This window comes from Chelmon rostratus, chromosome 4, assembly GCF_017976325.1.
Source record: "Chelmon rostratus isolate fCheRos1 chromosome 4, fCheRos1.pri, whole genome shotgun sequence".
Classification (NCBI taxonomy): Eukaryota; Metazoa; Chordata; class Actinopteri; order Chaetodontiformes; family Chaetodontidae; genus Chelmon; species Chelmon rostratus.
The window spans coordinates 13,116,107-13,132,573 of record NC_055661.1 but is presented as its reverse complement, the minus strand read 5'-3'; the positions used below and the strand labels follow the sequence as shown (position 1 = coordinate 13,132,573).

The window sequence follows — 16,467 nt, the reverse complement described above, 5'->3', positions numbered from 1 at the left end:
TTAGTATGATACTTCTGACAAAATATGGTGCTACAGAATCTAAACTTTGCATACCCTTCAGCTTTAGCACAATTTGTTGTGCTGTGAATGTATTTTACAAAGACATTCTTATAATTAAGATATAAAAAAGTAAAAGGGAAAACGGTTATTTTCATGTTGCCATATTGTGAGACATGGTGTAAAAGATGGCATTTATGCATTTTGGATAATTAGAATAATAAAATGCTGAAATTCTCTGATGTCTACACTATGGTTTCCCACTTTTCCACGCCCCATCGCCACCTCCTCCACCCCTGAAAAAAAAAAGATTCTAGCAGAATCACTGTTTAGTACTGAAACAGGAAATATAAATATATAAAACTGTCTGTTCAAAGCAGATGGGGACGGCTTTAATAGAAATATTAAAACAGACACTGCCTTACAGTTGCATCAGAGAAGACATCCCTTTAAACCAAGGGGAATTATTAGAATAATGACTGGGTGGGTGGAGTCTTAATGACTCATCCACAGCCTCTTTTAGACCACTGGACAGTCTGTACTAATGAAACAGTGCCTTCATGGTACCCTACGCATTTGTGTCATATGTACAGACACGATCATGACAAGACTGATGCTACTCTTGTCTGTCTGTTAGATATAAAAGGCTACAATGAGCAGCGGGTTATCTCAGCTTAGCATAAAGACTGGAGACAGGGGGAAAAACACAATCCCAGTTCTGTCCGTAGTCAATAAAATCTGTCAACTAGCACCTATAAAATATCTGACTTTTCATTTAACTTTCTGCAAAGTTCCTGGTGGTTGGGAGAACCATGGTCAACACGTGAGTTTTCTATATGTTACCCTCTGGTCACGCCGGACCAATGTCCAATGTTGATGAAGTCTAATGAAGTCTCTATAGGTGGCACTCTTGAACATCCACTGTTCATAGTAAGAAGATAAAAGCTCTTCTGTTTAGTCCAAACTATCTGATTTAAAGGTCAAACAGCAGAGCTGTTGCACACTTGAGAAAAACACCTGAGGTAACAGGCATGTAGACCATGACTGGAGGTTGACAAACACATACAAAGCTTATACACACTGTCAAAATGTTGTTTTTTGTTGCAAAGGTCAGGACACTGTGCACAAGAGTTTTTTTTTCTTTTGGTGCCAAAAGAAAGGAAATCAGAGATCTACCAGACAAAAGGGTTTCAAATAAAAATGTCACAGCTTTCATAAAGTAATCTGTATCAATACATACATGAATGTATGTCATTTAATCTGAAACTTTTAAACAAAGTGATCTTGGCACACAAAGTGAGTCTTCAGGTTTGCGTGTGTGTGTGACAGCATTTGTTCCACTGTATGGGAACAGACTTATCAGTTCAGCTGGAGGTACAGCGAGTCAGCCGTGCCTTCTGTCTGACAGCATGCAGAAGAACAGGGGGAGAGGTTGCTATAGAAACCAACATTTTACCACAACACAGATAAGATCTGTGATTAAAAAAAAGTACCTCTCACCGGCACTGACAATTTCCACAACCAGATCTATTGTGTGTGCCTTTGGCTATCAGACAGTTATTGAGTGGCGTGCCTGATTACACCGTAGCTCGATCAATCACCTTTCATAACTTCCTCACATCCAAGTGTCCAGATGAAGAGTTCACATGTAGTAGGTCATCAGCTGATGCTTAAAGCTGTAGTATACATTTGAATAAAGTTCATATTCAAACCTTTTTTTTTTTTTTTTTGCAACTACAAAAGCCATTTTGACCTACATGATTTCTACATCACTCATCAGCTGGCTGTTTCCTCACCTCGTGAAGCAGCTTGTCCAGTTTCTCCTGCAGCTCAGCAAAGTAGCGGGAAGTAACCAGGCCTTTCTGGGACTTGTCCAGACAGTCTCTGACCAGCTCAACTAACTGGTGCTGGATGAAGCCCAGCACCCCGTCAGCCAAAGGGAGGGAGCTGTCTGGAGAGCAGTGGGTGATTATCTCAAACAAGCGCTCCTCCATCTGGGCTGTGGCCTGCAGGGAGGACAAGCACACAAACACATAGACAAGGTATTTAAAGGGACCAGTAACTCTGATTTTTACTCTCCATAGCAACAAATGTTGATAATATTTCTGTGGGTGGATTCATATGTTGTTGACCGAGTGATCATTTAGCCACTTGCTGAAGTTTGTGACCTTCCAAGCTTACTTTCCATCCAAAATAAACAATAATACCCCTACATATTGAGTGTCAAGACATGTCACATTTCACTATGTCTATAGTATGTCTTTCATGTGGATTAACAATACAACTTTGTTTTGTTATGGGTGGGTTTAAGAAACTGGAAAACAAGCATATACAGTGTCTTTACTGCAATTTTCTAGTGCGTACCTTTGGAAAACGCTCTCTGTAAACATGGTTCATCATGACAATCTCATTATCAAAGGAGACAGTCGATCGCCCAGGGCTGCAACAGAAACAAAAAAATAGATTAGTATACTTTAATTGAACAACACACGCATTTTGATTTTTACCAAATAATCAAATCCAACTCTCCTCTGGCTTACTAAGATAGGATGCGTGTGAAAGTGGTTATGTCATCGAGGCCATCAGTCAATTCAGTTCAGCCTACCCAAACATACACACATCAGCTCGAATATCACAGTTTGGGGTGAGCCAACGTTGGATTTCAGTAGTTCTTAAGCTGGTAAGGCTACAATCAGAGCGGATTCACTGTCAGGTTTTGATGTTTCCCTTTTGGATGTTTTTACACTGACAGCAGAGGTTTCTTCTGGCCAAACCGTGCAAATAAGAAGCATTGCTTGATTAGTCATTTACTGCAAGACCACTTCCTGATTTAGGCAGTTATAGGTGTGTATTTTTTTACAGAAAACCTTGCTTGATGAAGCTTCAAACAGAACAGATGGAGGGAAAACCTATCACATGCAAACAGGCTCCCTAAGCCATTTTTTGTCATGAAAGACGCCTCTGTTAGACTGGCTGGCTGCTGCCCAACACACACTGCTGCAGTTCAGCGCAGCTCTCTGCATCAGGCCCCTCACCCCCCTAAACCACCCCCACCCTCGACTACAGTTCATCAGCTAGATCCCTGAGGCGCTCTGCTTGCTAGCATGCCCACGCACGGCACACCATGGTGCCAGAACACAGAGCATTCAGGCATCGCACAAACAGCTCAGAGCAGCACCAATAGACATAAGTCACCAACACCACACAGCTCTGCAACCAGATCTCCACCTGCCTGCCCGCCAACAGGCATGTGCAATCGATCTGAGGCACTTGAGATGTTAAATGTTGTGTTTGCTTGTGAATCTGTCTTGGTCATACCAATGCACAGGCATCATGACATCTGAGAGTCTACCAGTACATAATGACACCAAGGTCCTCATGAGCAGTACAAAATATGATTGTTGTCCAAAGTTAATCTAAAATGTTGTTTTCCGCAACAAAGAGGTTGTTAATCCCATGCAAAGGATTACTGCATTTAATTTGTATAAAATATTACTTTCATTAGTTTAATGACAGGCAGAGAAACAATGTGAAACAGATGTTTAGACTTGGTTCATTCTGGACTGTAAAACAACAAGTGATTAACACAAGCATAACGCATTATCACTTTTCCCATCTGGATCTATGGCATGAGAATCGAGACTTGAAAGGGTGAGATTGAGTGTCACATTTGTTTTACAACCCCGACTCCAAAACCGTTGGAACGCTGCGTGAGATGTAAATAAAAACAGAATGCAATCATTTGCAAACAAACTGTGTTTCCTGACAACAAACAACAAGACTTATTCCAATGCAAGGTGAAATCAGGATTAGCTACCTGAGGCTCCGAGACCGAGGTCGTATGACTGTTGAGGGCCGGCCATCCTCGTCGGTCATACTGTCTGTGCTGCGGAAGTGTTTGAAGAGGAAGTGCAGCTCATCTTGTGTCGGCTGGTAGGGGAGCTGGTGAAGGCGCTCCTGTGAGGACGAGGAGGACTGCACATACAAATAATCCGTCAGAAAATTTTAGCAGATTTCTACATTTAAATGGTGGATTAAGTTTGCACATCTTTTTTTAAAGAAGCTATTTATACAGTCCCTAAAAAAAGAGACTCAAAAGGCCTAAAAAAGACAGAAAAACATATTGCAATTTTCAAAAAACCAACGACTTCCAAACTGAACTAATCCAGCCACGGTTGCTATAGTGGATGATTAACCAGACCAAGTTAAGACAAAACGTAGTACTAAATGTAGCATTTCATGTTTGTCAAACTCAAGATCACTGTTCCAGTAAACCCTGTAACTTCCTTCTACAAACAGGACGTTGCTACTTTTCAGTCATGCAACAGCAATGAAGTTGCGTTTGACTTATGAGTTTGTCTCAAATCAAGAAGCTGACAGTTTTCTGATGGTCTCATTTAATGAATGAGGTTAAGAATTTATAGATGTTTAATAACTCTATAAAGCAGCTTTAAACCGGCATTTGGTTGTAGGAAACATTCCACTCACTTCATGCTACTTTCTAGCAACATAGTGGCCGACAAGAGGCCAGCAGAGGCACGATGAACTCATAATACGCTGTGGAGGATTTAAATGAGGCACACACACTTAGCAGGTGTCTGAATCTAGAATAGTACCAGTAGTCAAAGAAAAAAATGATCTTAACACCTCTCCAGCCAATAATTAAAGTATATCTTCAAGTAATGGCATAAACAATAATGAAGCTCACAGACGCATCATTATCTACACAAATAAGTTTCATGTCTACAGAGGCACCGAGTAAACTCTTTTCAAACTGAATGGGATGTGGTGGATGTTGCCGACAATCTGTTGAATTTCTAAGCCAATGTGTCCCAGACAGAAGACGGTCAGCGAGACAGCATCTGTGAAGTCTCTTTCTAATGCCTCCGTATAAAGAGGGCAATAAGGGCAACTGAAGAGCCCTATTGTCCCCACTGACCTCTGAGCCCGTGCCTTGGTCTACCCAATAAACGTCCTTATAATAGCTCCACATGGCAGACTTTCACCACAGACACCGCACACTCTCCCCCCACTGCAAACTGTTCATTTAAATGCAGTTTCATTACATCATTCTACAAACTAATTTAATTACAGCTTTGTTCTGCGTAAGATATTTGATATATTATGTATATCACATTTATCCTCCCAAAAAGCTTCACTTGTAATTCTGGAACATGTTTCAAATACTACAAAATAAACAGCAGATGAGGCCAACTTAACATAATTACCACAGCTGACAGCAAATTGTCAATATGACCAATATGTGATGTGATGTTTTATTGAAAAGCTGTCATAAAATAATGTCATTTGAAGTATTTGATCTAATAACTAAAACAGCGAGAGCACACACACGCATGCACACACACACGTACTTAATTCCTATCTCCTCATTAACATGCAGAGACTGTGTGTATTACTTCTCACACTGAGACTTCCACAGACTGGAAGAATGACTAATTCAAGCAGATGATGGAGGAAAACAATTAACAGTTTGTCATCTCGGGCTTGGCATTCGCAAGCATTAGCATGAATGTGCTATTTGGGCTGAGTGAGGTGTGAGAATTGCCTGGCCGCCATATATCGACCAGGGAGGACGGTGCCATGTTTTGGGATGACTTACAGAGACAGTGGAGCTTGGCGGGTTTGTTCCATAGCCAGACGAGGGGAGGGATGCCAGGGACCATCTCCGGCCCTCAGCTCTGAGAGAAACAGACATGCATGTTACATAAGCCTCAGCAGCATTGGCATTAGTTAGCATTTCATATGTGAAACTCCTTACATAACAGACGACGGAGGAGTCCTGTGACTACGAGAGCATGAAATTAATATCCTTTTTCCAAATTATATATAATAGGCTTCTCTGTCTCCTGTGTCCTCATTTGATTCACAACAGCTCTTCAGGTTTTTGCTTTATGCAAATCAAGCTACATCTTCACATAACAAAACAAAACAAATTCAAGCTTTAAAAGCCAACAGACATGATGCAAAAATTTTAAAAGAAGCTACCTGTCGGCACGGGCCAGGTGACTGACATCAGCAGCAGAGAGAAAGAGAGAAGCAAAGAAAGCGGTTTCAGTGAGTTTAGGGAGTTTTGCACAAGTGATCCCGTGACCCCTGGCATTTAGCTGAGGGATTACTTCTGACAATGTTGCCTTCCTTGCCAGTTTGCATTTTGTCCAGATACAAGGAGCAGCTAGCAAAATAGATTAATTTGAAGATATAATTTATATAACAGAAACACTTGAAAGCACAACCAGGATCAAACAAAAGGATCTTGTCTCCAGTTTGGATTTTGCAACAGCAAACACACACCAAAACTGAAGAAAAAAAATAAATAAACAAAATAAAGGTTATGTGTGGTAATATTTGGCGGGTTGCTTGCAAGGAAACAATGAAACTTTGAAACAAAGAAAAAAATATTTTCTTTGAAATCAAGGCCCCAGTAAGGGCTTAAAAAACTATAACTGTATTCCAACAATTATTTACCAATAATGATCTACTCTGATTACTTCAATGGGTTAATTCCATTCACTGATCATGCATTTCAACTGAAGAACCTCAGCAAAAACTGACAAATAAAATCAATCAAGAACACCAACGTTTCAAGCAGCAATCAACAGTGTCACTGTCCTGTAAGGCTTCAAGTCTTGATTACTACAGCACAACAGATGATACCTGAGGAAGTCTGTGACCAAAACAGTGCTTTTTCTATAAACAACTGACAGTGTGAGAATTCATTACTTTCCTCAGACAACAGATGATTATATGGTAATATGCTTGCCTGTCGAATTCAGTCTTATGACAGGACCATAGCTGAGCTGATGGATGATTGCTGACTGTCAACAACCACTGAACCCTCTACCATCATGACTGCACAATCCACATCATCACCCGGGCACACCCTGCCCCCCACATACTCACGCATACACGTGCGCGCACACACACGCACACGCGCGCGCACACACACACACACACACACACAGAGAGAGAGGGTTCAAAATGAACACCCATCGAGCTCCTAATGCAGGCAGATTTTCCATTGGTGAGTAAAATCTCTCCACTGAAAGTGTAATAGAAGCTTTGTGAATAAAAAGCTAGTATTTGGAGTAATTTGTCAAAAACATTTAGTGCCTTAGAACTGATGAACATGTACTCTGAATGTCAGCCACAGAGCACAAAAATGAAGGATTTACTGTAATTATTATAATACTGTAGCCCCTTGTGCATGGAAAACAGCTAATTTAAACACACTGTTTATTTTACATTCACATAAAAACATTAGTTAGTTTTAAATCTACCTGTTTGCACCTGCTTTACTAAATCAGAGGATGAGTGTTCATTTGTCTTGCACAACTGAGGATTTATCCTTGCCTACAGAGCAAATTCTCCCATTCTCTGCAAGGAACCTAAATTTCAAAAAGGTAGGAGGTCAGACTATTATGCCTACCAAACATGAAGCAAAGCGCTACCACTCTTAACTCTTAAACCAATAAATCACTGTATTGTTATTTATGTCTCGCCCTGCAATTTTCACTGAGATTATGTCATGTTTCAATTTGGACATCATCATATGACAATTCCGTAGACGTCGCTCAACCAGATAACAACCACAAATGTTTCTTCTCTAAAAACAGACAAAAAACGTATTAAAATGTTTACGGATTCAAGGTTTATTCATACTGATTCCTGTGATTTTGATAGAAAGCTTCTGCATGTGCGTTACACTGATGCCAGCATTATTTTTCTCAAAGTAGGTGTCATTTTTCTGTCTCGTTTTCATTGTATTTCAGGATGAAGCACCTGAACTGCTCATTAGTTTTTAACGGCTGTTCTTGGGTGTCTTCAAGGTGCTGCCTCACTTGCAAGCTACACATGCCTGGAGCCAGACAAGCATGTTGCCATAGGAACCGGGTTGAATGATGTGCGAGTGGGCTTCGGGGGTACCCTCTATCTAACTGCACTCATCCTGCTGAGGATGTAAGGAGACCTGGCAGAGGTGTGAATACTCCAGGCTGAGTCAGCCTCAGTCACCTTGCTGCTGTTTCTGTTCGGCTTCCAGATCGTCTCCCTCTGTCCCAGCACACACACAGAATCTCACAGGAAACCCTTACAGTGTGATCACGCATTAGATTTATCTAATTACTGAGTTTGTAAATTTGTATTTGGTTAATTTGGGTCTACATTACAATTACCAAATCCAAACATTTTGTACAGTTTTCTGAAATTTTAGTATAAGGGCCACCAGTAAATCCAGTTTGTGTACTTACTCACTTCAAGAGGAGTTTTGGGTATGAAAACAAACTAAATGCAGGCTAAGTGTTGGCTGAAAACTGTATCTGAACTTCACTATTGTGTTCATGCACAAAACAGCAAAAAGAAAATCTTCGATTAAAATCTCTTTATGTGACTCAATGTAAAACTTTATTTGATGTAATACCCAAAAAGCTTATTCATTTATTGGAGATAAACCTAGACGTAACCTACAGGTCTTTTTGTCAGTACACAGCACAGCAGTGGAATTAGTCCACAGGCAAGCACACAATTCAAAATATATGGTCAATAAAGTTTCCTATAATATATGAATAATGCATGAATAATGAATCCTAACTTGCTCTTCAACAGAGCTTTTCTTAAAGGAAATTTCAATTCACCCTATAGTTAGTACCAAATTATATTACAGTCTTTCTCAAAGAAATATTTATGAGAAAATGACCTGATCTGTACAATTAGTGTTACCTGTTTTATTAATAATTTAAATGGAATACAATCATCATGATCTGCAGTCCTTCAGATGTGACAAAGCAAATATATCCCTCCAGGGGGGAAAGGTTTCAACAGCAATGCTGACATACCTTCGAGCAAATGGAAAGTTGAGGCAGGCACTGGTCGACACATTTCGAGGGCTGTCTAGAGGGCTGCTCGCAGCTGAAAGAGGAATGGCAAAGTTAGTATGGGTACTTTTCACAACTGTAATAATAAACCCATGAAAATAGAACAGGGTTAGCCACATGGCTGCATTTACCCATGGAAGTGTTCCAAAAACGATGACATCATGTCTACACAGGAACCCTCAATCACTGTAAAACCCTCCGGCACTAACCAGCACCTCAGAGTGGTCCAATATATTATCTTGGTATTACTTTTCCAAACATTACTGCACCTATCTACAAACATTCTTAATTCAGGGGGAAGCCTCTTTCAGTTTGGGCCCACTAGAGTCCATGGTTTGTTTACATGCAAGTGGTTGAGCACCAATTAGGACACAAGAGAGAGACCCAATTAGAGCCTGACTGCACTCAGTGATTAGATAATCCTCGGCATGATTGAGTTCAAAAGGGAGCACATCCGCATACTGCTGGTATGAGGAGCTCTTGAGCAAAACTCTTTTCATAGAGTGCAGCTGCTTCATGGAATTAAGGGGTTATACACTGTCTTACTATTGTTGATTCACAAAGCACAAGGACATCAGCCATTTAGAAATTATTTGCTTCGAATTAAACAAATTACAAAATCAGCAGATACATCGTTGGTTAACTCCCAGATATCAATATCAGTATAAGCCTCAAAATTCCAGTATCAGTCAGGCTATAATCGCAATAATTAACTTCAGTCATCTAAAAAATCTTCTAAATAATTAAAAAAATAACCCTTCTATGAAAAAAGTTTTTAACCTTGTTAACATGTCCATATGGTCATTTCTATATGCTAAAAGAGATATGAGCAAAATAAGTAGTCAGCGCCATGGCTGAGCATTTCCACTTTGGAACTGCAGTGGACCCATGACAGTCTCACAATCACCGATTCAGACAGCCAGGGATTCATACGTCACACACCTTAGGAATTAATCCTGTCACCTTGCAGAGTGGGGCTATGACATGAGGGTTGTCAGAGGAGAAGCCGGCTGTAGCTACATATCGGTATGTTGCAAGATAGGTTTCACTATTTTAAAAACAATGGCAGGTGTGAACCTTCATGTATAACCAAAGGATCTGCCAATCCGAGAGCCAAACTGTAGCTTGCAGTAACCTTTTTCCAGAGCACTGTTTTGCCACAAAATTTATATTAAGCCTGACACTGTTACATCCATTTTGTTGTTCCATCCACAGATACAGCAAGGAGAAGCCAACATGTTGGTCAACCGGTAAGTTTACTTTATCGTGCTTTATCCGTTGTCCCAACAAATCTGCAGTGTGCCAACATGGCAAACTGCCAAGTTACATGATGATTCATGTCAAATACTGACAGGGCTTTTTATATGGCTTGGAATTGTCGACAAAGAAAATAAGAAAATGTGTCAGATAGCTAAGCTGTTGATGAGGTTTGCGTGTTTGATGATACAAACGGTGGAGGGGTGGGTGGAGACAGAGGTGGGGACTACTTAGATCTGCACAGACTACATGAAGGCAAAGGTGTAGAGTTATATGTATTATGTTGAGGCATGAAGGGATTTTTTTTTTTTTTTTTTTTTTTTTTTTTTTAGAATGAAAACATTTATAAAATATGTGATGAACAGAGTGCCCGGAAAGGAACTTTAATTACAATTTGTTGTATTTTATTTTATAGCACCATCAACCATCACAGTGTTTGCCACAAGAATTTAGGATCCATTTGGGACTGAACACTGTTTGGTGTAAACAGATAAAGTGAAAAAGTGTTTGTCTTGTTGAATTATAAAAATAAAGTGTTTTATTTCATCATTCAGTCTTACCTCTTAATTTCTGCATTAACAATAATCTCCTATTTGCAGTTCTTCCCTCAATCAATTAAGCGTGCTGCAGGTCATCCGCATACTGCTGGTATGAGGAGCTCTTGAGCAAAACTCTTTTCATAGAGTGCAGCTGCTTCATGGAATTGAGGGGTTATACACTGTCTTACTATTGTTGATTCACAAAGCACAAGGACATCAGCCATTTAGAAATTATTTGCTTCAAATTAAACAAATAACAAAATTAGCGGATACATCGTTAGTCAACTCCCAGATATAAATATCAGTTTAAGCCTCAAAATTCCAGTATCAGTCGGGCTATAATCGCAATAATTAACTTCAGTCATCTAAATAATTTCAAAATAATAAAAAAAACCCTTCTATGAAAAAAGTTTTTAACCTTATTAACATGTCCATATGGTCATCTGAATATTCTGCAGTGTCAACCAGATACTGGCTATGGTGCAGCTTACAAGTTAGTTGAACAAGCTTAATCTTGTATTAGTGTGGCAAGGCAAGGTGCCCTCCAGCTTATAAACAGTAACATGAGTGGAGCTGATACCTATGTGGCACGCTAAACTGTGATCTGTTCATTTGCAGATTCATTAGATGTCATTAATCAGTGAAATGTAATATTTCCATACTGCCAATTAATTCTAGCGAATTTAAATAACTGTGAAAATGTGATTTCTGAGAAGGTCTGGTACTGAGTCAAGTGAGACTCATACCATTTAAACTTTGAAGTCATCTGGACTAATATTTAGCAATACTGTCCTGCAATGTCCTTACACTGTATAAACAATCAGAAGAGCACAGATGAGTTTAAATTACAAGAGCAGGAATCAGAAACCAATGCAATGGGCTGCATCAGTGTGGGAATGTTTCTACAGGGCGGAGCTGAAATACAAACCAGGAAGTCAATTTTAAAGGTTAATTAAATGCCAAGAAGCCATACTGCAGTTTATACTTTTTGGAGGCAACTCTGGTTATCAGCACAGCAATCATTTTCTCTTATGTCTCAATGCTTGAGGGATGAAATGTAAATGAGCACAATGCTACAAGGTATTTGAGCTGCTTTGAGCATTGCATCTATTTAATTGGTCTGTGCAGTGAGTTGCTTGATGACACAGCATTAAACAGCAGAGTCAACGTCAATGCTAACATATTTTCCGCTGCAGTGTTCCTGTCGGGACTTGTTGGGATTAAAGGTTGCTAAATGTCACAATACATCTTACCAGTGTGGAGTGAAAGCGGGGAGAGAGGCCGGGACAGCGTGGGTGATGGCGTCCCGACACCGAGGCTCTTCCTGTTGCTGCTGCGACAGCTGGAGCACAAAGAGAGAAAGTCAACAGACGGCCAACCTCAACACTTATCACTCATCTGCATCTCTTATCATTATTTCTATGAAAATGTCACTGTGGTAGTTTGCATATATTCAGTGACCATCATTGTCTGTGGGCCAGTTAAATCTGTTTTACTCGACCCCTCCTGGTAATTAAAGGTTGCAGGTGGTATTTATTAAGTAGTGTGTGGATTTGATTCTAAATTGATATTAACAACCTAAAACTATGACTTAGAGCACTGTGGCACTGTTAAGACATCACCATCGAGCACTAAGGGAGAGGATTTACTGGGAACACTTGGAAGATTGTGGTGTTTCTTTTAACCACTAATCGGTTAAGCTGAACGATAAGACAATCTAGAAATAAAACAACCTGGTGTATTCCTTTAAGCTGAGTGTAATCATTTTGTCATGCCATCCTTCAACATGTATTTATATATACAGTAAGTGTTTGAGAGTGTATTCAGCAGCAGCTTGAAGACACAAAAGACAATGACAGTGCAACACTGGGCAAACTACGAAGACACTTGACCTCTACAGCAGCAGACTGTGATCCACTGAACTGTAACTATTCTGTCACACACAATAAGCCTGAACAACACCAAAACACGTCTGCTTTTGTGCAAACCGGTAAGATGGGTAAAAACTGGGAGTGGTGGAAATAGGCCGAGATGTCCAGGTTTCCTGAGTAATACTGTTTGCTATCCTCAATAAACGACCCATTGAAAAGAAATTATACAAATGTTCCTATAAAACACTAATTTTAAATTCACTTTTAAATTAGTCTTAAGTGTATATATGATTTCAGAATTTCATTGTATTTTTTAATTTTAGTTGTGAATTTGTTAGAATTGCTCTCAAGAGCCTATTTTGTGTAGGAATACTTATTGCTCAATTTGAAGAAAGGTATTTCACATAGGTAGCCAGCCATGATCGAACAAAAGAAGACTGGAGAAAAGCGATAAGGGCTTAATATTTGTGTTGTTTCAGTTGATCTAAATGTCGTTTTATTTTATAGAATTTTTTAAATCAACAAACAGGATTGTTAGGGGTGCATTCAACAGACTTTTGTTCTGCACTGTTGTAAGCTGGTGACCAGTTTTAAAGAGTAGAAACAGTTTGCTTTCTAATGGGGAGATTCTGCTGGTTTAACAGCACCAACAACTGAAAAAATTTCAAGTAAAATTTTGCAGAGCCCTAGGTGACATCTTCAAATGTGTCATTTTTGTCTGATCAACAGACCAAAACCCACAATTATTTTGTTTACCATTACATATGAAAAAGTAGTAAGAAATACTGCCAGCTCAGACAGTGGAACCTGAGAATGTGTAGCATTTTTCATTATTTTTGCTTGATAAATTCCAAACTGCTAATTGATTATCAAAATAGTTGCAGACTACCTGTTTAAGCTGTACTTGATAGATATTGGAAGGTTTTTCAGACAGTAGCTGAATGCAAGGCTGCATAATATCTGCTTCCTGCATCTCCATCACACACATGCGTAGGAGACAGTCTCTGGTGGGCATCCAAACATCATAAAGCCAAAGTTAGATTTTAACTTTACTATATTCACATTTTGATCTACAAACAGCAATGCATTTGTGTGATGATGTTGTCAACCGCAAGCAGAACTAAAGTAATGAAAATCCTTTGAACACTTATAAAACACAAACTTCATGGTCCGGTACAGATGAAGCTTATGATACTTTGTAAGAAGAACTGAGATTTCTTTGACTCTGCCCACTGAGATTTAACTCAACCGATGAGATTATTTCCGCCTTCAGAGCAACTCTGCCTTGAGAAATGTTTACGTAACTACTACTTCAATCTGCAGGCAGATGCGTGACACACCAGCATGGCCATATCAGCTGAAGAGGGGAAACTCATGACAGGCAAAACATAAAGAGCAGACCTCCTGTCAACAGATTCAAGGCTGAAGGAACTGTGTGCACAGACAGCAACAGCAGGCACATCTTGGGCCACAGATGTCCAAGGCTCTGTGTGTGTGTGTGTGTGTGTGTGTGTGTGGACTGGTGGGAGGAACTGCTAAATAATCCACTGGTTTTGAAAAGAAGGGGCAAACTTGGACCAGTAACATTTTCAGATTCCACTATGAGACATCATGGTTCAAGTCCACAACAGTCCCACGTGATTCGTCAATTAATTGATTATTAGACTGACAGAACATGAACAAACTTTTTTGATGATCAATGAACAGTACACTGTCTGGTTCCACCTTGTCAAATGAGAATATTTGCTGTTTTTTTCTGTTTTATAGCCTGTGAATTGAACATCTTTGAGCATTTCGATTGTTTACAGAATAAAGCAAGGAATTTGAAGGCCTCGGGCTAAGGTAAATTGTGATCGACACTTTATATACCACAAGTAATCTAGAAAGTAATGTGCAGATTAATCAATAAAATAATGTAAGTGGCAGGCCCAAAAGATAGTCAGATATTTGCAGTTTCCCAATTCTCAAATGTGAGGGATTTGCTGATTTTCTGTGTTTTACTAGATTGCAAATCAAATATCCTATGTTTTGGAGCTGCTAGTCAGACAAAACAAGCGATCTGAACACCTGGCCTCTGGGAGATTGTAATGGCCGTTTTTCATTAACTTCAGACATTATATATAGACTACAAATCAAAAGGATAATTCACAGATACATTAATAACCAGTCTTAGTAGTAGAAATCAGTACATTCGGTGGGTGTCATGGCATCATCTGAGGGTGAACAGCTGCAGGTTTTATCTCCGGTCATCAGTAAACACCACAAACAATTAACTTTGACCTCCAGTAGTCACCAATATAAACAGAGAAGTAAAAAATAAAGGCTTTTCTTCATATAAAACACATTTTTTCAGTGACGTCCATCCACGCAGTTGTGTCTGTGTGTCAACTGCACCTATAATTACAGTTTCCCTTTATCCAGTAGGATAAAGACCTGCTCTAACGTTACATTCAATTTCAACATAGAGAACTGTACACTTTGTCTGATATTTGAGTCATTACCTTGGAGAATATTCATTTTAGAGCAAATACTGAGAACAAAGTGTATTAGCTGCTTTCAGTTACGTTGTTTTCTGGACAAAAGCCGTGTATCAGTACAAACTCAGGGGTTACTCTGAACAAACACAGGATTAACGTCAACTAGCGACAAAGCAATCGGCTTTCTAAGAGGAGCTAAGTTAGCTTATGTTGGGAACGTTTTAACAAAACGTCCCCATGAAAGCATTAACGTTAAATAAGACGTGTGAGTTTAACGTTATGCGACGACCAGCCGCGAGTGATAAAATATACGTGACAGCATCTTAACATATCAAAAGCCAAAAATGAACTGTTCAACTAGCTTGAGCGTGAACCTCCATAGCCTAGAACAACTCTTGATAACTACCTTTTTGAGCGTTTCAGCAACGCTCCAGGAACAAAATGGGACTTGTTCTGGTTCGGCACCGCAGACCAGTGACTCGGATCCGACATGCTGGAGGACTTTCTTGTATAATAGCCCCGGTACAAAGTTAATGGTGATTTCACAAAACTGAAGCTGGGGTCGATGAGTAACCCGCTCCCCCTGCTGCTGCTCTCCCCACCATCGTCTCCCCTCCGCGGCGGTTCCTTTTGTATTCACACCGAGGTCGTCTGCCTCGTGCAGCTCTGGTTCTGGAGCTGTCGTTACATCCTCTGGTCGGCTGTGTGACCGCGGTCCTGTCACCGAAACATCACCTCCATGTCGGTTTGTTTAGTGTGTAGTACCGTCCTCACAGCAGCGGCAACACTCGGGCTTGACCACACAAACGCTGCTGGCTGCGTGTGAATCAGTATGAGCAAGCGCGAGCCTGATGCTATGTTCAAGTGCCGCTCGTTACCTCCGGCTCCTCGCCGCTGCAAAAATCTGCTAAATAGACCATTTAGTCCATATAGTGACAGAACATAGCGAGAAAAAATGGCCATTTAAATTTATCAAAGCCGGAAGTGAAAAGCTGCCAGTTGCTTTTTTGCCTTGCCAAGAGTCAAAACCTGATGATAATCAAATTTTAAGGCTTTAAAAACTAAAGGAAAAAGCTAAATTGCTCATAGGAGTGCTGCCTCACCTACAAAGCATAATTTCATTATATATTATTTATATAAATAGGAGGGGGGTGCAAACAGAATAAGTTTCTGTCTCTCCAGGCAGATGTCAAAAAGGCTTTCCAAAAATAGAGTAGAGCAACATTACCATCATTTATACATACAACGAAATAAATATCATGCAAAGACACAATTTTCTGTGCATGCATTCATCAACTGATCAATTCATCAACCATCAACTTACTCTACTCGACTTATTTACTGTTTGTTTTGAAGCAACAATTAGGCAGTTTTCAGTTTACTTTAACAGCAGTTTAAGGCATCAACATGTTTTGTTACAGCTCTGATCACTCTG

At 39.8% G+C, this 16,467-nt stretch overlaps 1 protein-coding gene across 2 annotated transcripts in view; it reads right to left on the bottom strand.

Annotated features, from left to right (window-relative positions):
- The window catches only part of mast3b (microtubule associated serine/threonine kinase 3b), a 35,312-nt gene that overhangs the window by 12,764 nt on the left and 6,081 nt on the right, over window positions 1-16,467 (bottom strand). Inside the window, exons 1-7 of one of the 2 annotated variants that reach the window (XM_041934561.1) lie at window positions 15,439-15,807; window positions 11,938-12,026; window positions 8,850-8,922; window positions 5,618-5,696; window positions 3,815-3,972; window positions 2,362-2,437; window positions 1,794-2,003 (exon numbers count right to left, since the gene is read on the bottom strand). In XM_041934561.1, coding sequence (XP_041790495.1) covers window positions 1,794-2,003; window positions 2,362-2,437; window positions 3,815-3,972; window positions 5,618-5,696; window positions 8,850-8,922; window positions 11,938-12,026; window positions 15,439-15,524 — 771 coding nt within the window. In that variant the 5' untranslated portion in view covers window positions 15,525-15,807. Of the gene's footprint in view, window positions 1-1,793; window positions 2,004-2,361; window positions 2,438-3,814; window positions 3,973-5,617; window positions 5,697-8,849; window positions 8,923-11,937; window positions 12,027-15,438; window positions 15,808-16,467 lie in introns of those variants that run through there. The other variant, XM_041934560.1, reaches the window with a different exon arrangement.